This window comes from Lineus longissimus, chromosome 18, assembly GCF_910592395.1.
Source record: "Lineus longissimus chromosome 18, tnLinLong1.2, whole genome shotgun sequence".
In the NCBI taxonomy this organism is placed as follows: Eukaryota; Metazoa; Nemertea; class Pilidiophora; order Heteronemertea; family Lineidae; genus Lineus; species Lineus longissimus.
In genome coordinates, this window is record NC_088325.1 from 12,632,714 (window position 1) to 12,655,693 (window position 22,980).

Consider the following 22,980-nt stretch of genomic DNA (forward strand, 5'->3'; position numbering starts at 1 on the left):
TCCTGAACTGTGACTTTAGAATATTGGGTTGTTTGCTGATAGGCCGCCATATGGCAAAATAGTGGGATGGGTGGGAGGACTGGGGTGAGGTTTCTAAATATCTTGTATTAAAATAAAGCATATTTTGGTGTTTATCAGCTATTAAAGGACATCCTGAACTGTGACTTTAGAATATTGGGTTGGTTGCTGATAGGCCGCCATATGGCAAAATAGTGGGATGGGTGGGAGGACTGGGGTGAGGTTTCTAAATATCTTGTATTAAAATAAAGCATATTTTGGTGTTTATCAGCTATTAAAGGACATCCTGAACTGTGACTTTAGAATATTGGGTTGTTTGCTGATAGGCCGCCATATGGCAAAATAGTGGGATGGGTGGGAGGACTGGGGTGAGGTTTCTAAATATCTTGTATTAAAATAAAGCATATTTTGGTGTTTATCAGCTATTAAAGGACATCCTGAACTGTGACTTTAGAATATTGGGTTGGTTACTGATAGACTGCCATATGGTGGGATAGTGGGATGGGTGGGGGGACTGGAATTGACTGTTGCCTCAGTAACTGTTACTTCTTCTTCTAGGGTTTTGTTCAACCCTTCATTCATGTTCAACCAATTGTTGTTGTTGTTGCTAGTGAATAAGGGCAGAGCCCTGGGCCGGGGCTAGGGAGTGTGTTGGCACATCTCCTTAGGGGTGAGCCTCGTCGGTGTGCTTCTTTAGGAAGGATACCTCCCCTCCAACCTGCCAGCTTTCCCTTCTAGACTCTACGGCGTTTCCATCTGATGACTGAATAACAAACTAAAACTTTCATGATAGTGTCCCTGGCCATGTTGATCCTGTCTTCTTTCCAGCATTGAAAATCTTCCATCGTATTTTCTAATTTCTTGTACTTGCAGGTGAATGGGTCGATGGTGGCAAACTGTAATCACAAGGATGTCGTCAAAATGATCAAATGTATGTATTCTCATTTAGACTTCATTTAAATTTTGATCCGGTTGGCAGCAAATCTGTTTGCAGTTGATGCTCCAACAGAAAAATCTTTACTAATTCCGATCGGAGTCCATCCGGATGTAAACTATTTTGTGCTAAAATGGATAAAATGATTTTGGACATCAGAACGCTTAATATCCTATCCTGGCATGGTGTCTTACAAATACTCATCTGTTTGTGCTGATCATTTCATGATATGAACTGCCACATAGATTTGTTTGTTCTAGTGCTTTTGCTCCATCTCAACTCCACCAGATGGTCAGCGCTGGAACAGTTTTCATGATAGCCAACTGCCTTTTCCTGCCATGGACTACTTGATGTTGTTTGTGCACTCCCAAATGACAGATTGAAGCATTTCGAGTGGTTTGGAGTAACTTGTTCTGGGTTCTATATTGTATGCATAGCAAAATTGATTTGTGTTAATTGTCCTGTAGTAGATTTTCCATTTCTTGCATGAAAGGTTTTTAGTTTCCCAGCTGACAGACTTCAGGAGATGATCTAGCTGACCTGAAATGGTGGTTTGCTGTGAGAAGAATAGATGGCAGCAGAAGTAACAAGCAAGATCTTTCTCCTAGCATGTATATCTGCGAGTAGATCACCAGCAGATAACCAGTAGATCTGCTTTAAGTACATTGTACTCTAAACCGTAAAAAAGCTTCGAAATTGACCATGAACTTAGGTAAATTCACCAAAAGACCCACCTTGACCCTCGAGCCTTGGATCCACTCCGCCGACCCGGACTCTGTTACACCAAGGGAGGTAACGGACTGAGTAACTCTGATGGTTCAAAATACAAAAGACCCAGCTATTGCCCTCCCTTTATCCCAGACTCCTGCATCCAGGAACAAAGTTTCAGGGTTTTGTACCCAGTTGCGTATGAGTAAGTAGCGTAGCAGAGCCTACTGTACTGTGCGCATGCGTAAATGGCTGCAATGCACCAAAATATTGTTATTACTTGTCCTATACATGGGCTTACCAGCCAACCACACTCAGTGCATTCATAAAAATGTCTGGTGTACAATATATATAAGTTTCTGACTTCATCTATCCGAGAAAATTCTGCAGGAAAACAAGAAACTGAAATTCTGTTGTTGACTCACTGCTATCCCAATTCTACGCTATCTTGATGACTTTCTCGGAAAATTGATTCAGATTCTTATGATCTCAACCTGGGTCAGCCAATCAGTTGGTTACCTGGATGAAATTGATCACCAATACCCCAGATATTGTCTTAACGATTCATGATAAATTCACTGTAAGTCCTTGGCGGTTTGGTACACGTAGGCCTTTGCGTGTACATGTGTCATAAACCAGGCTGGAATTTTTATTTGACGTGTGTGCGATTACTACTGATGCAGTAGAACCTCTCTATTGAGGACACCCTTGGGACTGACAAATGCTGTCCTAAACCGGGAGGTGTCCTGATAACACAGGTCTAATCGTATAGAAGTGACCCACATACCAAAATCACAGTGCCTTATAGGGAGGGTGTCCTGCTTATAGAGGTGTTTACTCAGGGATGTTCCAATCAATTGTAGTCCCTGGTAAGCGCTTGAAGATTCGCATTGTTGATTTCCATTTAACCTCGTCCTCCTCCATTCCATGAACTTAGCGTTCCCAGGGCATTGAACCACTAAAGTACACTACCTAAGAGCTTTCTGAATCTTTAAGCATAAGACTTGCATTGTAAGTTCAACATACTCTAGTTCAGCAATCTAAGACTTGTTGATTATAACAATGAAACGAAAACAAAGACAGATTCAGAAGATGATGTTATGACCATCGTCGAAAACCCATTGTCTATCCAATTTAAACATGTTGATCGGATAACCAATTTGCATAATATGTTATCTTGAAACGAATATTCAGAACCGGTCTTTGATTGCTGAAACTAAAGTATATTTGTTTATTTGAAAAATCTTTCTACCTGATGGTAACTCTTTCATCGATGTGCAGTGCTTTGGTTGAAAAGTGAGACAAAATTGTTTGTAAGTTTCCAAAGTTTTTTTCAACTCAACTTCAGCTTATTATCCCTGTACATTTATCTGTAGATGCTGTGCATAATGCACTGAGCATTTCAACCAATTGGTGTAAAATGTACTTAGAATTGGCTCCAATTATGTTTGCCCAATCTCCTTTCGCGATCAAGTGCGGCAAACCTGGAGTTATGTGTCATTTTTTTTGCTGAATCTATAACAGCCTTTGGTTGGTCTGTGATTAGGAGGTGTAATGGCTGTTTCTCTAAATTGTTTATCCCTTCAGTTATAAACTACGGGTATATGCTGGTAATGTTTTGAGCCAGGAGATATTCTTCCGCAATCGACTGGCACTGCTGTACTTTGTGGATTTCATCTTGGGATTTTTTGAAATCGTTTTCTGATCTTTGGATGAAGACAAAAAGGTAGCATTGCATGATTATTAAAATTTTGTTTTTCGAAGAGCTGTGTCAGGGTGTACATGAAATACCCAAGCTATTTTCGCAGATTTAACGAACAGATTTTTTTACGATAGTAAAATCATGAAAAATCTTTGCTTGGGAAAAAGCTGACGAATTTTCATACCCGCCAAAGATACAAACTTTTGTGATTTTCTCGAAATGCAAAACATAAGAACCTCATTTGTTTTCTTCCTTTGGTTTGGTGTCTCTAATACTGCATGCATGATAAGTGATGAGGTGTGTGTGCAGTGCAGTCGCGGTGTTTCGACACTCGGCTTGATTTCCCCGACGACCAAACTATTTGCATTCCGTGATCCCTCGACCTCCCCGCCTAAATAATCAAATGTTCGACCATATTGGTAAAATCCTTCACCGCTCATTGATCCTGGCCTCCGACCAGAAAGCTGATTACTTACTCTAATAATGTAGTAATGAATGATGTCAGTCTAATGGGAGCTTTGTCGAGTGAAGTCATCTGCGGTACATTGAGTTTGAGCTGGAAATAGTCCCTGCTTCAAGGGTCATTGGTTGCCGATTTAGGTCTATTTTCGCTGATTTGGATTCTGTCATTGAGTGATCGTTCCTCAACTCAGCTATGACACATCTGAGATGCTGAGCTTTGATCGTTATCACTGCATTTAGTAGTCTTCACCACTTACGGCCCATTTTGGTTTGGCACGCACATATAGTTCCGAGTTTCGCTTTTGGTTTGTTAATATGGAAAACAGTGTACACCCTGACTGTTTTGAATGTGGACGAGTCAATATTCCCTTTAACTAAAGTTAACACACCAGTGAAGCCATAAGTCACAATTCCGAGTTTGACAGTCATTGCCTACGTTATCTGTGCAACGGTCGAATAAGCAGTGTCCAAATCAAGTGCAAATTCGTTTTTACCGTAGGTTTCCTGACTTGTCTGAGCACCCCCCATGTCAATAAAAGCCTGGTCCCTCATCCTGTATTAGCGGAGTCAATCTTGGCTTCCACTCCAGCAGGTCTACAAATCACAATCCCTTTTACTGGTCAGAGAATCGCCTTGTCCTGTCTTATCTATAATGCACGAGAGTTGACTTTTTTCCAGCCGATTTGAGTCCAATTTTCTGTGTCCTGCACCCATTTGTCACTGGGCTAATGCTTATTCTGGAGGTGTTGTTGTGGTTCATTTTGGGGTTAAAGGTAGATTACAGGAGCCTTAAGTCAAGCATTTTCTTGCCTGTTTTGGAGCAAGTTGTCTGGTATCAAAAAGAAGGTTTGTACTGGTTTAGAGATGATTGATTTCTCTAAGGTACAGGGCATGATAAGATAGAACTATCAACATGAAAGGTGGTGCCGGCATAAGATGACATGAGTATGAAATTGTGCTGGAAGTGAAAGCGTTATCAGCGTGTTCATCAGGTTAAATCTAGATAAAGCCATCCACGTCAGATTGTTGGTCATACCCAGTTGCATACAACTGTTTTCGAAAGGGCCCCACAATCATTTTGTGGGTGGTCAATAATCTGAAGAGAGCTGTCCTGACTTGCCAATCTGTTTTTGACGATCTGTTTTTGATGAGAGCGCGTCTCCGGCACTTTTCTAATGCTTCTTATTGTGTGGTCGTTGTTGATAGCCAACACTGTCAATTATGTCTACGTATTGACCAAGCTACCCAATAATGTATTGAACTGGACTTTTTCTGGGTGATTTGCGTTCGGTTGTATGGAGTGCACATATTGGCTATTGGAAATGTTTGTGTCCCAGTTAAACCTCACCTGTGGAGACTAAACATTCGTCATTGGATGACTTTTGGTTATAGTAAACTTTGACTTCACTGTGGGTTTCTGGCAATATTTTTATCGTGATTTGCATCCAGTCCTCATTGAAGTGTATGCACTAATCCTTGGACAATGCTTTATTCTGGGAAACGTGTGTTATTGAGGAGTTTTGACAAGTGAATGGATATTCTACAGTGATTTTCATGCAGTCTTCTGTAGAGTGTTTCCATTGGACGTTGGACTGAGTTGAACTTGAACTTGGTGTCCTGTTGTGCTTCACGAGTGACCATTTTATGCTATTAATAGTATTTTGGAGTTCCGTCTTGCATTAAGAGCTTCCCTGGCCAATCAATTTTACTCAGGCCATTACTGAGACTTTTACGCTGGAGTATGGATTTGGCTGTAGAATCCAGTTTGATGGGTTGTTCAGCATGGAGGTTCTAATAGACGGCTTAGTTGCTTCATATTGCGTCTTGGTAGAGTGATAAAGACATTGTTTTACAAGTCAGGACACCCTGCTTTAAACATTACGTTGGAATCTCTAGCATACACTTCCAGTTTAGAAAGGTCATCCTTCTATAAACCAAGTGTCTCTTGGGAGATGTGGCTGTTTTTTCTTTGAATTACTTCAAATCATCGCCTGAAATAGTATCTGAGCAATGTTTAGAAGCTCATGCACATTAAGACTTTGCTTTTGAATTGAAGAACTCCGTAAAATGTCTCCAAACAGCCATCTCTTGGATACAGAGGTTTTGTCTTTTTGTTAAAGTAGATGTCGCAAGCTAAGCTAAAAGGATTCAGAAAATCTAATTTACCCGCCGCCGGATTTTAATGGAGATAAATGAGATTCTCGTAGGATATTGATATTGTTGCGGGCTGTGACCGCATTGTGCGGATTAGTTTAGGGAGGATTTCAGATTCATAGAGGCTTTCAGTCAGAGGTAAGTGTGCTGTTCTTCTTATTTTAAAAAGATATTCACTTAAAAAAGCAAGAAATTTAGATAGGTAGTGGATTTTTATGTTAGATTTAAGCGACCTGCGAAGCGATTTATATTGATGTGACTTGGGATCATAATTGCATGTGACAAAAAATGCTTGTTGGCAGTGGTCTTTCCAGATGCCTGCGAGAAGAATTGGTGATCGCAGTGATCATTATTCAAACGAGGAATTCGTGGCCATCCCCAGATGAGAGAAAACCTGTCAATCGTGTTTGTGAATAAATTGCTTCTCGTTTGAAAATAAACTTGTTGATCGATTATGATAAATTGAAAACGCAGTGGGTTAATTTCTAAGAAATATTAAAAATTTTATTTGCAATTTACATTTACATTATTGTTTAGCATGTACACTACTTTGAACAGGTGCAGCTTGCCTGTAGGCCTAGGTCTATTTGGGAAGATGACTCATGGGCCTAGTTGTGGGTTCATCACATTGTGCTTGTGTCGTCTGTTCCCAGGGCAAGAATTAGGAATAAAAGTGGCAGTTTCTCTTCCCAAGGACATCCACGAAATTCAGGCTGCAGAAGCCAGCTTTTGCCCTGAAATATTAACCCTTTCACTGCTATGAGCATTGGCGTCGATTCTTACCTTCAGAAACACTCTACTCTGGCCAGCAATTTAAAGTTGAACTGAAGAAACGAAACCCCATGTGTCGAGTTTTGGAGTGGACAAGGGATGAAGTCTGACCTGAAACATACATGCTTGAACCGAATGCAGTTACTTGCTTTACAAACCAACAAGATCTTGGTTTCTGTGCTGTCCTTGTCTGACCTTAGTTTCTAACTTTGCCATTTGGGGCTTTGTTCATGTAGTTCAGCTATGAGGCATGGCTGCTTACCCGCCCTACTACCAGAATAAACATGACAGAAAAACATGTAGGCCTATTCAGGGATCAATCAGGTTTGAAGATCCTTGTGTAATAATGGCAATTTGCGGAGAAAAGAACCTAAAAATGCACTGGCATTAGTGAATGCATGTTGCAGGTCTGGGCCATGTAAGAAAAGACATGTACACCTTGTAATTGCCCAATTATGATCGTGTTTTTCAATCTAGAACGTTAGGAAAGGATTCATTAAATATTTTGAAAAACTATTTTGGTGAGCATGTAAAAAACTGAAGGCCTTGAATTTATAAGGAGGGTCAACTTCGTCAAGGTATGTTGACATTACATTGCCCGTGATTAATTTTAAAAGACATATTTCCATGCCATAAGAATACCTTTTCAAGCAGGGTATTTCATTTGGTTTGTACTTCAGTACTATCCCTTTCTGCATCTTCTTACCAGGGATGCAGACAGATGTGTTACTTCAAGTTTGCCTCCATTATGAACACCAAAGATCGGAAAGGGCATGTGGAAAGATATGAAATATGAATTGTACACATGTACAATTTTCTATACTTAATATGGAGATGCCTTTACAGGCAGGGTAATTCATTTGGTTTGTGCCCATCCTGTGTCTTCTTACCACGGATGCAGACCAATGTCTTACTTCAAGTTTGCCTCCACCATGAACACCACCACGATGAATACCAAAGATTGGAAAGATCATGTGGAATGATGATTTACTTCTGTACCAACGAGAATGCCACCACAGGTCCACGATCTTTGTTAAAACTTTGCAGATTTTTGAGTTGTTTCAGTGCTCCCCCCCCCCCCCAACTGGCCTGGTTTATTTTTCACCTTCAACATTTGAACTTTGCAGGGAAGGTTAAACTTGAAGTTTATTTCTACATTGGATTTCCTCATTAATGCCCATCAGCCTGAAGAAAACATTTACATTATTATTATTACAATTGATATAATTGATTGCAAGCATTGTAACTTCGCCGGTAGATTGGATGGTTGCTGTGCAGCCATTCAAGAAAGAGAATTAAATCGGATATTGGTCTGCAGGCCACAACAGCATCTTTTTGATTGAACATTATGAATTGGGGACTGTAATTTCTTCAGGTGGTGAAGGTATCTGTAGGTGCAAATGACGTATTCTTAAAAAGCGCAGTTTCTTGGAATCTGAAGGAAATTTACAATCCTAATTGTATCTTCTGCTGAAGTTCTGCCTCACTGATGATGAAGGTGTTAAAGTTTAGCTATTTCTCGATGAGGTTTTGAACAGATGACTAGCGAATTCCTCCCGGTGTATATTATCAGTTGGACAAGCCTTGATGTTCACCGAATGATTGTGTTCGAGTGGGAAACCTGCGTTGTTTACCTGTACCTGCTTTCCGAAGCCGTCTTGCACCAGAAACTCGTCTGAATTGTTAAGTGAAGTTTCGCGGTGATGACGTAGGCTACAAAGCAACTAACAAGTGTGGTAGAAAAAAACTGTTGTGCCTTTTGCTTCTGTTGATTGTGTATTGTTGCAGTAGCATCTTGGTTGTGACAGCCACCTAAGCTAAGATTAAGAAACAGAGAAAACCTCAAAACAGTGACCAGAGTCAATCCAATATTGTTAGGCTCACTTTCGGCTGCTACAGAGAGGTAGTGATGCCTGCTGTAACCAACTGGCCACTTTAGAACGAGCTACCTACATGTAAGGGGCTCAAACCTTCGACCTTCAGTTAACGTGGCGGGCTCCTTAACAATACCTACAAGTTCTAAGTTGTCATATCCATCTATTCAGTCATTGTGGTGACAAACAGTGTCTGCACCTTGGCTGATGTTCCCATTGTGTGACGGCTGTTGCAATGTTTCTCTTTAAGAAAACAAAAAAGTAGAAGCCACCAGTCTTTCATCAGCAAACAATGTTCCAGAAGAAACCTTTCAAGAAAGAACTGCTAATCCATTTGATCATTGTTGTCAGAGCAGCATCAACCCAATAAAAACATCAAAGGATGCGTTATTGTTGGTTTCATGTCTTGTGATGGTATTTGGTATTTGCCTGTAACATCTTGGCTTGGCTGTTTGGTCAATGTCAGAGAAGTATTGACATAGGCTTAATGTTCCCGTTCATCACTCTGTGTGTCTTGTGTCTTCACTCGAACCATTCAGTGGCGGAATTTGGCTGTACCATCTTGATTGGTTATTGCCAGAGAATTGTTGAAACATGCTGAATGATCTGGACATCCTCTGTCACTCTGTTTGTCTTGTCACTTCACTCGAACCATTCTGTTCATTCATTTAGAGGGTTATTCTTGGCAGTCTTTCTGTGCCCATCCTTGGAGATTCTGCCTCTTAAGATTGTAGATAATATAAGGTTTGCCTCAATCTGATAGGTGTCCGCTTTGCCTGACAATAGCCTTGGGAAACCTCACAAAGCCGATAACAATAAGAGAGGAATTGATGCTGATCCGATTACGGTGAAACCACTGCTCTTGATAAATGCGTTTCGTATTAGCAGGATGTTGATTTCTTCATGACAATAGCTTCAAGAAACTCAATAGCGGGTATTGGAAAAACTGATGCAAATCTATTGATGAGTGAATCCACCGCTTTTGGTCGATGCACTACTTTTGGATAGTTTTTGTAATGTCATTGATGCGTCTGTTATCTGGCTTGCCCCTCTCGGGATTTCCATTCAGAAGGTACTGGATGCCTTCCGGAGTGGGATATTTCATTGATTTTTTTGTGTTGCTTATGCTCGAGTCCAGACGTAAAGGCATGCATAACCAATCTTTGAGATACCTCCAAGCTTTGGAGGTATGTTCCTAACCTGTTTCTATGTTGCTTTCCAGATGGATTTGTACTTTTTGAATTGGAAAGTATGTCTTCGTTCGGCATACACAGCTTGGAATGGATTTTGTGTACATTGCCACAACCACTTGTACGTTTCTCGTTGTGTGATGTACATGAATGTATGGTTTAAGATAATATACATAGCATGAATCGGATGCTAGCTAGCGAAGCTACTCTTGTCTAGCCTGACCTATACCTTGTGGTATCTCCGATATGTTATTCTTAGAAGCTAGCTCATTATGTGTTTTAGGTATCTGTGTGTAGGTTCCTTATTGTAGTCTCGTGGAACATGAAAAATACATTAGAAGGAACTTGAAAGATTACACAGAGGAGAGAATAGTCGTAATTTGTTTGGGAATAGGAAAAGAGTGGGTCTTTGATGGAATATTTGGAAAAAGGTTTCGAAATTATGGAATAAAGGAGAATTATGATGGTTGAAGGAGGATCATATGGAAAACAGTACATGGATGGAAAACTTAACTGAATGGCTATTCAAATTGGAGATAAGTTAAAGATGCTTGGTCAAAGATGATACGTTTGTCGGAACTTCTTCAAAGGAATACATGGATATTGTTTTTGTGAGAAAAGTTGACAAATTTGTGGAAGAAAGTCACAGTTGGAAATGGTACAATAACGTTTATTTGTGGTAAGAATAATGGTGGATAGTTCAATAGAATCGGCTATTAAGAGATTTGTTGAACTGGAATTGGTTGTCCGAGAAGGTTCAGTTTGCAGTCATGTCTCTTCTAGCTTCTCTTAACCTCTGCCCCCTTCCGTTTCCCATATTTCAGAAGGCATTCTGGTGGTTGTGTTGAGTTGCAGGTCTCTGAATATGAGAGTTGCGTTGAAAAGGTTATTCTGTTGAAGAAGTGCTGAGTTCCTATGCTTTTGGTTCAAGCTAATTGGAGGTGTGTTGAAAAAATCCTAGGTAGGCTTGTTTACCTTGTCAGAACCATGGGTACCATTCGCTATTGCTGCTGTATAGGCAGGCTGATACAGCCCTTAGGAGAGAGCTGAGAATGTGCGTAGGCCTTAAGGTTAACAGGTGGAACTACCACGCAGTGTCAGTCCGTTGGCTAAGGTTTCTTAACTATGTTGATGTTGGGGTTCTTGTTTCATTATTCATTCAGAGTTCCCCTTGACCGCATTGGTTGCTGTGTTGATGATTGTTTTTGGATGTTCTGGTCTTTTAGAAGAATCATTCGGGGTACCTCTTAACCATTTTGTTTTCTATGTTGATGATTGTTTTGGATGCTCAGGTCTTCAAAAGATTCTTTGCGAGACAAGCTCACTCGGGTTGAAATTGATCCTAGCTATCTTGCCTCCATTCAGATACTGTCATAGAAAGCTGTCTCATCATTAAGATGGGAAAGTAACTGCAGATGCTGTCTCTGCTGAGGAGAAAAAAGTAACACGACTGCCAATCAATGGTTAGGAGTGGGATCGTTTCCTGCGGGTTGGAAATGATTCTAGATTGTGGACAATATCTGTTGAGGAACACATGTCTGGTGGCTTGGTGAGTGTGACGGGAGACACAAACTGATGACAAAACTGTTGGCGTATGACATGATCTCCTTTACTGGCCCTTGACTTTTTTGTCCGTTGATGGAAAGTTTGGCGGAGTGGATCTTGTCAGTTTCTTTTGACGCTTGTTTTATTGATCAGGGGAGTTACGCCACATCAGGGCAGATCATCAGCCCTGTGTGACCTGGCTTTTGAGCTCCTGATGGGCTGAAGCTCAAACTAGATAGGTTACCAGATCTGGTCATGGACATCATCTTCCCTCATTGACCTTGAGACCTTTTAAGCTCAGGTTTGTTTACAGCCTTTAAAAACGACACTCACAGGCAAAAGGAACAGTTCCTCTCTTGCTTCTTAAACCAAACAGGTCACTCCGACCCTCAATATGCTTGATACGATGACTTCCTTTTGATCAGAGTTATCCCAGCATGTTCAGAATTTTCGACTGCAAGAAGGAGGGAAGTCATAAACACAAGCATAGCAGTGATGATTTTTACAGCATTCCATTTCAGACTTCTCTCCGCGAAGTCATTCTCAAAGGTCTCATTTTGCTCTGATGGTGAAGTATAAATGGCCTGGCAGTGACCAATGCTTTTAGTCTGGCCAATTGTCCAGAGGCTTGGCACTTATGATAACACTCTTTAATGCTAGCAAAATGGAAATTACCAGGTATCAAGGGAGACATTTACAGAGTTGCGTATATGAAGTGATAGTTTTGGTGTGCCATTAGGGTTCTCTAGGTCTTAATGGTTGTTGATCTGATTTTTTCACCCCACTGTTATTCCCTGCAGACCTGAAGTATGAATTTATTTGGCATGTTTGGTCTTTGTTTCCTTGGACAAGGTGCTTATTTCGGAGTGCTACAGTTGCTGTCCATGGTTGTGACTTTATCTTTACTGACCGTTCGGTGAATGCGACATCATTTTTTAAAGACTTTGCTATTTGGTCACTACATGTAGCCTGTGCTCCGTCATCTTCATCTGCTTCAAGTAGTTTGAGAAGGTTCTGCTGACAGCAGTCACAGTTTCGGAGAAAAATGACAGGATTGATAAACTTCCGCACGTGATAAATCTAGTGTTGCGTGGCATCATCATGGGTTATACCAGACAGGTTAATGTCTTGATAGTGACATGTCTGTCACACAACCCTCCATTATTTGTCACACGCCAGAGGTACATCGATCCTGAAAACTGCAATATTTCGGCACTGTGAACGCTGTCGTTTGGTCTTAAATGAAAGTAGCACTTATTTCTTCAGAGGAAAAGAACATGACTCTGTATGAAATGGAGTCGTCCTTGTATAAATCAGCCACGTTGACAGATCTTATGGTTATTGCTTTGAAATACCCATAAAGGAATCCTTCATTATAGACATTTAGAGAATAATTTGACCATCAGACCTGGATTAATGCCTCTTAATCCAATACCAAACAGCATGGTCAGGCCGTATCAGAAAGACAGAAAGACTGGAGCATACTGCGTGTGATGTTTAGAGACTTAGACTGAAATCACTACGACTGATGAGACTATGCCCCCAACTCAATTCACAAGATACACTATAGTTGAAAGGTGGGAATTCTCAAGAGATTTTATCGGAATATGATTGATGGAATATGAGCAGCAACACAATTTGAAATTCAACAATATTTCTTTGAAGTTCTGTGATTTTCCATTGGTACATTTGGAATTCTAACTAGCGCTAGTAGTTCTGAACTGATTCAACTGGAGTTGATTTCAATGATGTCTTGGGATAAGCGTATTCATAACAGCTTGAAGGGCCACTCGCCTTTCCAGCCCAAGCGGACCGGGTCAGGGTCGAAGAAGAAAGAGAAGGAGGAGAAAAAGGTGGACAATTCAGGTAGGGGGCATGTGTCATACTTCTAAAAAATTTAGGACTATTTACCCATTAGATTACTCATCATGACTTTTGCCAGAGTTTTGAACTGTTGAATCATTGGATGCTCAGCTGTTGATTATTTTTTCAGCAAAATTTGATGATCTGCATGATTGATGTTCATAGTGTATCGATGAATTTGGTGTTTGCTACTTGGCTGCATGAATATTACCTGGCTTATGGTACCCTGGGCAAACATGATAACAAGATTTCAGAGTTTTGTTGAACATTTGATGTTTCTCTGGCAAAGATTCATGTACATGTATAGGCTTAGTAGGCCTGTTTTGAACATATTTAAAATTGCGTGATGAAAGTTTGTCCATACCTATTTCGAGGTCAGCAAATGAAGTGATTATCAATCATAAATGACAGCATCGCCATTTTGAGATTTGTCCTCCTGACCCAGACCGAAGTGATAAAAAGTCACCATCCGGATGTGTATTGATATTTATATAAGAGCCTATTTTTAGAAGGAATTCCAAAGATATCGAAATAATTTTTTTGTATTAGTCCTTTCATAAAATTCTGTGCTGATAAAAGCAAGTGGAACTGGTCACACTTGGATGACGTCCAAATGGCCCTAAGATGCCTGAGAGGGAAGGCTTTGATGACTTTGATACAGGTGCAGCAGAATAGGGGTAACATCAGATGGGCAAAACTATTGCCAGGTAGTGGCCTCCTAGGAGTGCCTGTAGTACTGTGCATTAGTGCTGGTACAGGTGACCTCCTATTGGTCATTACCCATTCAAGGATGGAATTTGTCTGTTTATTAACCTTCAAATAAGTGTACTGATTGTTGATGTTAGCAGTTTGAATTTGAAATCTAAATCGCTGTTTTGCCATATTATTTTTTGCCACTTTACGATTCCAAAAATATCTCGTTGGTTTTTTTTGTGTACTGTGTACTCATATGAGGCTGGCAAAGCACAAAATATCTCAAATACCGTGGCATGGTGCCAGAGTTGAATCAGGAGATTCTACCTTCGCAACATAACCACTGGTGGTCTCTCAAGAAAGCTAAAAGATCACCATCTATCTTGGGGAATTGCACTAACAGCGATTTCCATTGCTTTATGGCTGGCTTCTTCAAGAAGTGTGAACTTGGATAGTGAAGAGATGAACCAACACTTGATGTAGTTGCTAGCCAAGCAGTCTGGTGATTGCTGTTGAGACATGCGAGAAAATGCCAAAATCAGCTTCCAAGACGTCTAAAGATCCAGACATATATATATTTCCTGAATTGAAGAAGCATATTGGTGTCCATGCTTGTCTACAATGGGCAAGGCACATTTCACTGTCTTGTTTTGTGAGCAGCTGTATCAAAACGTTATTCGCACATGCGACACTGTAACATCCAAGCAGAGAAGCTGAAAGATCAAGATCGCCAAGAAGAAAGAGTTGTAACCCAGCACGGAAGCCAGAACTATACCCAGTATCAGAGCCAAAGTGCAGTGCCAGGCAGACAGTTATGGTAGACAGATCTGACCATAATCGAAAATATATTGTGTTTGGTCTGGCACATGTCTTGCTCAATCCGTGGCCTTTATTTCCAATTGATCGGTTGATTGCAAATTAATGTTGGCTGTAATGGTCAGGTCCTGTCTGCGTAATCCGATTTGCTGAGATTACAAGTATCTAACTGTATCGTAGAATACACTGGGGATGTGACGATGAGAGAACTAATGTATTGTGTACAGTTCATCTTCTGGCTTATGTGTGTGACTGTCATCTGGGTCCCTTGCGGCAGGTCAGTGGTTGACCATAGCAAAGAGAAGTAATTGAATCTCATTGTGTCCACACTCTAAATTACCTAAAAGAAATCCAGATGCTCTGTATAATTTTCAATAGATTGGTTGATTACAAATTAATGTTGGCTGTTGGAGTGTAAAGGACAGGTCCAGTCTGGCATAATTCGAAATGCCGAGGTTACGAGTATGAAACTGTATCACAGAGCACCCTGGATAGGTGATTAATTTGTGGTTAAGGGTTTACTGTCCATTTTCTGGCTTAGCTGAGCCCATCATTTGGGTACCATGTGCAATGGTAGGTGACAAGGACTAATCCTCCATTCAGTGTCATGGCTTGATATATCTGTAACATGGCCTAAAAGGGCAGCCGTACTTTTCAAAAGGTATGCATTGAGTAGAGAGTAGAGTTTTGTTGCATGCATACCCTGGCCTGCAACGATACTGGTATTGGTAGGGGCTCCCGAGGTCTCCAAAAAAGTGTTTTTCATGCAGCTTTGGGCCCTTTTTGGACAAAAAGTGGTGCAGTCCAAGAGAGCCAACTACCCCCAGAACAAAAATGTTGAATACAGCCCTGGAGACCAAACATGATTGAGCCAAAACCAGAGAAACATTTTGTTTTACCAATTGAAAGCCCTAGACTGTAACATACACCTTCTGCGCTTGGTCTGGTTTGCGATATGGGATCATTGCCTTGGCACAGGTAACCTGATTGGTAAATGATGCAGGTTCCCAGGCATCAATCTTTGTTTGAAAGTGCACAGTTGGTTCCCATCGCTGTGTTGTTAGCTATCCTCTTCGTTCAAGCATTTGAAACTAATTTGTCGCATCAATTTTGAGCTCTACCAGAGTCCCTGCATGGATGGTAGTGGATAAAGGAATAAGTTTGAGGTTCTTTCTGTCGTCACAACGTAACATGACTCCTCAGAAGCCGCTGAATGTGGCTAAGAACGCCCAGAGCTGTCCTGTTATGATGTTTGACTTCATGACTGTCAAATGACTCAAAAGAACCAGCGATGTCCCTGATCAAGACAGCGGCAACATTGTGATGCAGTGCAGCATCTCGTCCATGTGATATGTCACATGAAGAACCCCTCTGGAGTGCTACCTGAAAGTTGAAACTCGAGCAATTTGCCGAAAGCCTCTGACAATAGTCACTGCAGAAGTCGAAATCACGAATGCATGCTATACAAGTCGACTCAAATTACCGAACCATTCAGCTCTTCAAAGCATCTCTCTTCATGTGAACAGTGAATGCAATACACTCCTTGTCACAAACGTTCCAGCTCAGCTAAAAGATTGTTGCTGACAAACGTGGAGCTTCCTTTTAACCATGTAAGGCACTTTAATACTGGAATCGATGCGCCAATCTGTCGTGTTGACGATTGCTCATCTTGTGTCAGAAATCGCTCGTATCTTCTTTTCGGGTTCGAGTAACACAGCTCTGAGGATGAATCGCTCTTATCGCTTCCTCTATCTATCAGAAGCCGTGTTCTTCGTTCCTTTAATGACTAACCTTGGCCGGCAATTTATCTCTTGCTCCTACGTTAGTATTCCAGCTTTGGGTCTGTTGCCGTATCTCTGAGCAACAGTCACTGTGGTGTTTTGCCTTTGTGAACTTGTGGTGGGGATTTAGGTAATGATGCCTTGTGTGAGGAGAAGAGAGGCTCAAGTTGGGTACTCTTTTGATAGCTTGTTGATTTCTCATAATCTATGCATCGTCTACGAACCTGTTTTGCATATGAACGCCTATTTAGTTTTTGTGAAGTTACTTAATGGAAAAGATTTTTCGGAGGGAGGATTACAAACAACCGTAATGGTACAGCCCCAACTCTCTGTTGTAAATTGCCTCGAGCAGCGCCCCAGGGGTTTGAATATTGGCGGCAGATAATCAAACATTGCATTAATTCAAGACTATTTTCTCCATACTCAGCAGAGTACTTTTGTGCCTTATGAATTGCCACAATTACGGGTAATAACTGCAAATGGACTTAGTATGACCTGTTCCAGAATTGTTTTTATTGCGGTAGATCCGAGTGCTCCATGCATACTATGTGAATTTTGATGTTGTGACCTTCAGAATCGTTGCTAAAAGTGACAGGGTTAGTTCAAGGAAAATGATTAAAATTAAAGTTAAACCCTTACACTGTGTCCCTAACTGACCTGAGCAACCACATTATGACTGGGTGAGTCCAGCCCTCCCGGAACTTTGTTCACATTGACTATTGTTTCCTCTTGAACCCACCTCTTATTCGCAGCCACGATTGTGTCCTTTGAACTTACCTCTAATCATCGCTGTTGTGATGGCCATCAAATCTCGATTACTGAATAGCCAGTTCAAGGACTGAAACTGTCATTGTATTAGACTTGAGTTTGTGTGGTTTTCCTCCAGGCTATCCCTAATGCCAGTCTATCGCATTGGAGGCTATCTTACCCTTTTGTATTCCAAGCTAAAGGATGAGATCATCGAGATGCGCCAACTCTTTCTTGCCATGTCATCGTTGGAGCTGTCAAAGATCTCCCTCCAACAACACTCTCCAAAACTGCAATCAATAATACCACACCGCAGCATCGGAGAGTCAGGTTGACCTAAAAATTACGGTGAAATCTACTGTATTATTGTGTGCCTGCGTGAGTCATGTGTGCATGAAGGAGCCAGCTGTTATCTACACTGTGTGGGATGCTCTGTGCATAACCTATACAGTACTTAGAGAATAACGACTCACAAATGAGTATCGGAAGCCTGGAGTCCTCCTCGAAACAATTCCAATCTCTTTGTGTTCTAAAATAGGATTCCTGTTCTCTCAGATATTCATGTGCTGTGCTATTGTTTGATAGGATAAAAAACAAAACTGATAACATTGGTAAAAGGATAAATCTATAAGAGTTATAGTACCTCATAGTGTATCACTTGTGTATTTTTTTTACAAACTTCACAACTTTGGATTCTCTATTGATTCGGATCAGTACATTTAGTTGTTAGGATTATAGCTGCCGAATCCGAGGATTAAGAGTCATTATTATCCATTATCCCTGCCTGGAGCATTAAGTCTGATGTTTTTGTCTGGTATAGTGCTGCATGTATATCTGTGTACATACTGTATGTACAACAAATGCACAGGAAGCAATTAGCAGTGCATCTCTACTTTAATGCATGTGTATACAAAGGTATAGGCATCCATTTACACTATTAGTCAGCCTCAGAAGCTATAAAGAATCAGAACCATCACTTTTCTGCAGAAGCTGACATTGACATGTCATTTCTTCTTTCTTTTCTCAAATGGAGTATTTGGTTTGTTTCTAATACGACAATCAAGATGTACAGACCGGGGGAGCTGGTTGTACGTACCCATAAGTCTTTGCGGTAGTCTCGCGCGTACCGGATATAACCCATCAAGCTTTTCTCCTTCAGAGAAATACTGCGTTGCGCTCAAGTGCCTTATAAGGCTGTGAACAAAATTAACGTTCGACCAATGAGAAAGCCACATTACCCTGCATACGAGGTTGGACGCGTGATCACTAAATGACAAGTAAAAATAGAATCAGACCACATGTTTCTATATGTCAGAATGCTGCCGTTTGCGCTGTAGTACACGTGTGTTGTCCAAATTTTCGATTTCAAGCAAGTTTAAGGCCAACCTCGTGTCCACCAGACTAATGCATAATTGGCAGTTGAGCGCAACGCAGTATTTCTCTGAAGGAGAAAAGCTTGATAGGTTATATGCGGTACGCGCGAGACTACCGCAAAGACTTATGGGTACGTACAGCCAGCTCCCCCGGTCTGTACATCTTGATTGTCGTATGTTATTGTTGTCTCAATAGGGGGGTTGAAAACAGCGACATATCGCAGATCCTAACATGTATATGTTTAAACTCTGTAAAAAGATGATATCCGTACATATACATATTAGGATCCGAGAGAAGTCTCCCTGATGTCTTGCAGGCCTACCAGTAAGGCAAGGTGCTACATACAGCCCAATTATGATTGTAAGCCTACGAGAGGCTATTTAGAAGAAAACCTTGCATACAGCCTAGGCACATTTTACAAAATTACATGTATCATTATCAAAATCTTAAAGTGTGTCACAGATAGGCCTACTCGGCTTTTCAAGAGGTTACTAATAATCAAACTGATATCATTCTAGGTCATAGGAAGTGTGAAGGGATGCTTTGTCATGAGATGCTGTCATCATCTTTCTAAAGGAAATGTGAATTGTGTGTATCAGTATATCATGTGTAGGCCTGCTTCCTAGTCGGAGAAAGTAGGTCATGGTGGATTGGCTGTTAGGCCTACACTTCCATAAAATAGGTTCCAATTATCGAATCTCTAAGCCTCGGCATACATGTACTGCATTTGTATGGAAAGGCTGATAGGGCCATATTGTGTCTCAGCAAAATCTGTTGAGTGTTGTACATTGCACATGTGCTATCTTTCAGAGTTAGTCATTGGAGTGTGTAGGTTTCAGTTTCGACCCCAAAAAAGTAAGGCCTTTTGATTCATCAACCCTTCTGAGAAGCTACAGCAGTAAACCTTTTCAAAATCTGTTTGGTTTACATAGGCTACATGCTGGAACTAACTGTCTGGTCATTTTCTAGTCGGTAAATATATCGGGAGGAAAGGAGTAGGCCTATGACTGTCAAATCACAGTTAGGATGACGACCAAGATGCAAGGAAAGGTTTTCATAGATCTATGTATGGTTGATTTCAGTGACTGAAATAAGTCGGTTAAAAGCAAGTCAAGAAGAGGAGATGTTTTAAGTGCTGATTTTACAACTATCAAAAATGGATTACACATGAGCCCGGAGTACCACAAACTATTTGTTATTTTTTGGACTGATATGGTACACATGAGACAACATTTTCAAGGATTACTCTGATGGAATACTAAAATAATAAAAATGACGATTGTTATCAGGAAAGTGGATAACACGTAGAAGACTCGTACTGACGTTTATGGCATTATGTCGAATTCTAAGAGGAGAAGCCGGAGATGGTCTGCATGTAGGTATCAGAGTTTTGAAGAAAAAGTAAAATATGTCAGTTTGTTCGACTGGACTGAATGCCAGTGGGCCTGAGTTGAGACCAGGATATCTTTCTTGGTATGATCTGTTGACCCCTGTGACTAAAACTTGGAATCTTCAGGGCATGGTAGGCACCAAGTAGATACCGCAGTTGCTGAGACTCAGAATCTGATGTCGGACAGATTGTCTGACTTGAATGGGTCGGTAGCTTGCAGTCACACCAGGGTGATAAGACGGAGAGAAGCCCCCTTGTATTGATGTAGATTTTAAAAGTATGTAACATGTTACACCTTGGTCGGTGAAATTGTTTCTGTTTTTGTATTGATCCTTTCATGTCACTTCATGAACACCTGATGTGACCTTTCATGTTTGTGTTCACCAATTGCCTTCAAAATCCAAAATGTTTAACACTCTTGATTCATGTCATATGGTTGATCAGTCCTTCGCAACAAAATTCATAAATATTTCATCCATTTCTGCAATTGGAGCATTCTAGTATCTCATTTAAATCGCGGTAACGAGCTATTTTGCAAGTCTATTAGGAATCGGGTTTTCAGCAGCGCTGAATAAAACTGTCATGATGTGTTTTCTTCAAAATTCATAAATGTGTTGGAATTCTGAGATGATTTATTCGTATCCCAGGGAGAGTCGACTGGGACACGGAGAAATTAGGCGTATAGTAGAACCTCACATGAAGTACACCTTCAGGACTGACAAGTGCTGTCCTTGATAGAGAGGTGTCCTGATTAGAGTGGCCAAATTGAATAGGAACAACCATCTTGGGACAAAAACTATAGAGAGGTGCCCACTATGAAGGGAGGTTCCACGGTACCGTTGTACGGTTGTGGTTGTGATGTTGGTTTTTGCCCTCAGCAAGTCTCTCCATAGGGAGGGCCCGAGTCTAGTGATGGTCTCACAAGGGTCGTCCTATGGCCCACAGTGATGAGTGATGATATTGACCTGCATATCTCGTACATCTTTATTTCGTGTTTTTGGCCCTCGACAAGTATCACAGCAGGGACGGAAAAGTTCGATTAGGGTTGCCCGATTCGGTGATGGTCTCACAAGGGTCATCCTAGTCCAGAGTGATGAGTGATGATACTGACCTGTACTATTTGCATGTCCTAGATCCTCCGCATTATATTTCCATATTTCATATCGTTGTCCTGTTGTTGGACAAACTTTTCCTGTTTGTTCAGTATGATGGCCTACAGAGACGAATTATCATAACAGAATTTATGCTTTCATTCATGATCTGAATCTCATTGAGAGGATGGCGCATGTTGGTGTCCTCTTTGGGTTGTGAGGACGATATGTTCTATTAAGTATCGGGTTACTCTTATGAGGGGTGCTGTTGGTCCGCACTCCCACCATTGGACGAAATGCTGGTGGATTGGTGATGGACCAACAATACCATCATGTACATTGAATAAAGTTTAGCTGAAAACATGTATTCAAACACGTTGATTGAATGAATTTTCAGGTTTTCCACCCCGATTTCAGAAACTTTTGTTCCCCCAAAACATCATGTCAGGAGTACATCCCTGTCAAATCTTGGACACAGTAAGGTTTGATTTATACCACTGCACAGTTTTTTACCACCAGCTTTATAGTTGGCACTTGATTCTCCACTCAGAGTCACTGTGGTGTCCACTGCCCAAATTTTGTAGGATTGGCCCGTCACTCAATACCTATTGACCCATTTGTTGTCATTGAATAAGTTAGTCATTTACCACTGCTGAACTGACTGGAGGGTGAATGAACAGCAGTTGCTTCGTCACTGTCAAGTTCCATTTATCAACACCAGATGTCAGTACTAAAATCAGTTGGGGACTTCCCTGCAGTTTACGAGGTTATCAGAAGTGTTATAAATGATAACTTTTATATTGACTTAGACATGTGATTTATTATGGATGACATATTCCCGCGTGTAGTTGTGATGCGGCCTGCCATATCACCAGAAGTTATATTATGAGGCCAATCATCTGACTTTGAAATTCGAAAGGCCTTTACGGGACCTTTTATGGGTAAGTCAGGGTATTTGATTTCAAAATATCTAAGGGGGGATCATGGATTGTCTTCACATCCGCAGTGCCTGTTTACCTAGAAACCTGGATTCTCATGGGGTTGCCGTTACAATCGGGAAGTAATTTATCAAATTGTGGTTTTTGATTCTGATAGGTTGGTTTTTATAAATGGACATTTAGATAGTTTCGTTTCGTTGCATCGAGGTCATTTTCTATGAATCTGTAATAGAAAGTGTATGCATTTTAAAATAGAATGATCTTGTGACTGATTTGTTTTGTAATTTAGCGAAAAATTGGGCCAAAAATAATGTTGGTCCGAAAATTTTCGTGATTCTCTGATACTTGTTTCTAGTCAAAACCGAATTCATGGCAGATGATGGAGGTTTGTATACCCTTTTGATTGGCAGAATTCGAAACAAAAATGTCCAGATTTTGTATCTAGCCAGACTTGAAGAGAATTGTAGCCTTTAGAAATATGCTTGCTTCTCCTCTGCCTTGGCGTTGCCCCATCACAGAGGGTTAACCAGAAGTATTTGCAAGGTTTATGCATGCGTTGATATCAACACTACCAAATTGCCTTGTTACCCGAGTACTGGGGGACAGGATCGATTGATTGAATGTAAGGTCACTAGAGTTCAACAGCCAGAAGTTCCCTAATCCGAAAGCTCTTTCCACACAGGCACTGTAAAGTTGGTTTCAGTCTGTGGTGGTTTGAAATAGTAGTGTATTGACAAGCTGGTCATCTTCGTGCAAGTGAAATTAACTTGCCCGGTATCGATTTCCCGTATCAGATTTGAGGCGTTCAAATTAATCTAAAAACCGAACATGTTCATATTCAGTGAATATCGGGAGTGTTGATCTTGAGTCCATTTGTGTGATGTGTCAATCAATGTGATAGTTGTGGTGAGAACTTCTCCAAGTCAGGG

General features: G+C 40.9%; 1 protein-coding gene across 17 annotated transcripts in view; it reads left to right on the forward strand.

Moving 5' to 3' along the window:
• LOC135502270 (rho guanine nucleotide exchange factor 11-like) overlaps positions 1-22,980 on the forward strand; it is a 113,932-nt gene that overhangs the window by 31,514 nt on the left and 59,438 nt on the right. For 14 of the 17 annotated variants that reach the window (XM_064794961.1, XM_064794960.1, XM_064794962.1 and 11 more), the window contains exon 5: positions 892-949. In XM_064794961.1, coding sequence (XP_064651031.1) covers positions 892-949 — 58 coding nt within the window. Of the gene's footprint in view, positions 1-891; positions 950-5,906; positions 6,117-13,073; positions 13,225-17,692; positions 17,870-19,714; positions 20,008-22,980 lie in introns of those variants that run through there. The other 3 variants (XM_064794965.1, XM_064794967.1, XM_064794963.1) reach the window with 3 other exon arrangements.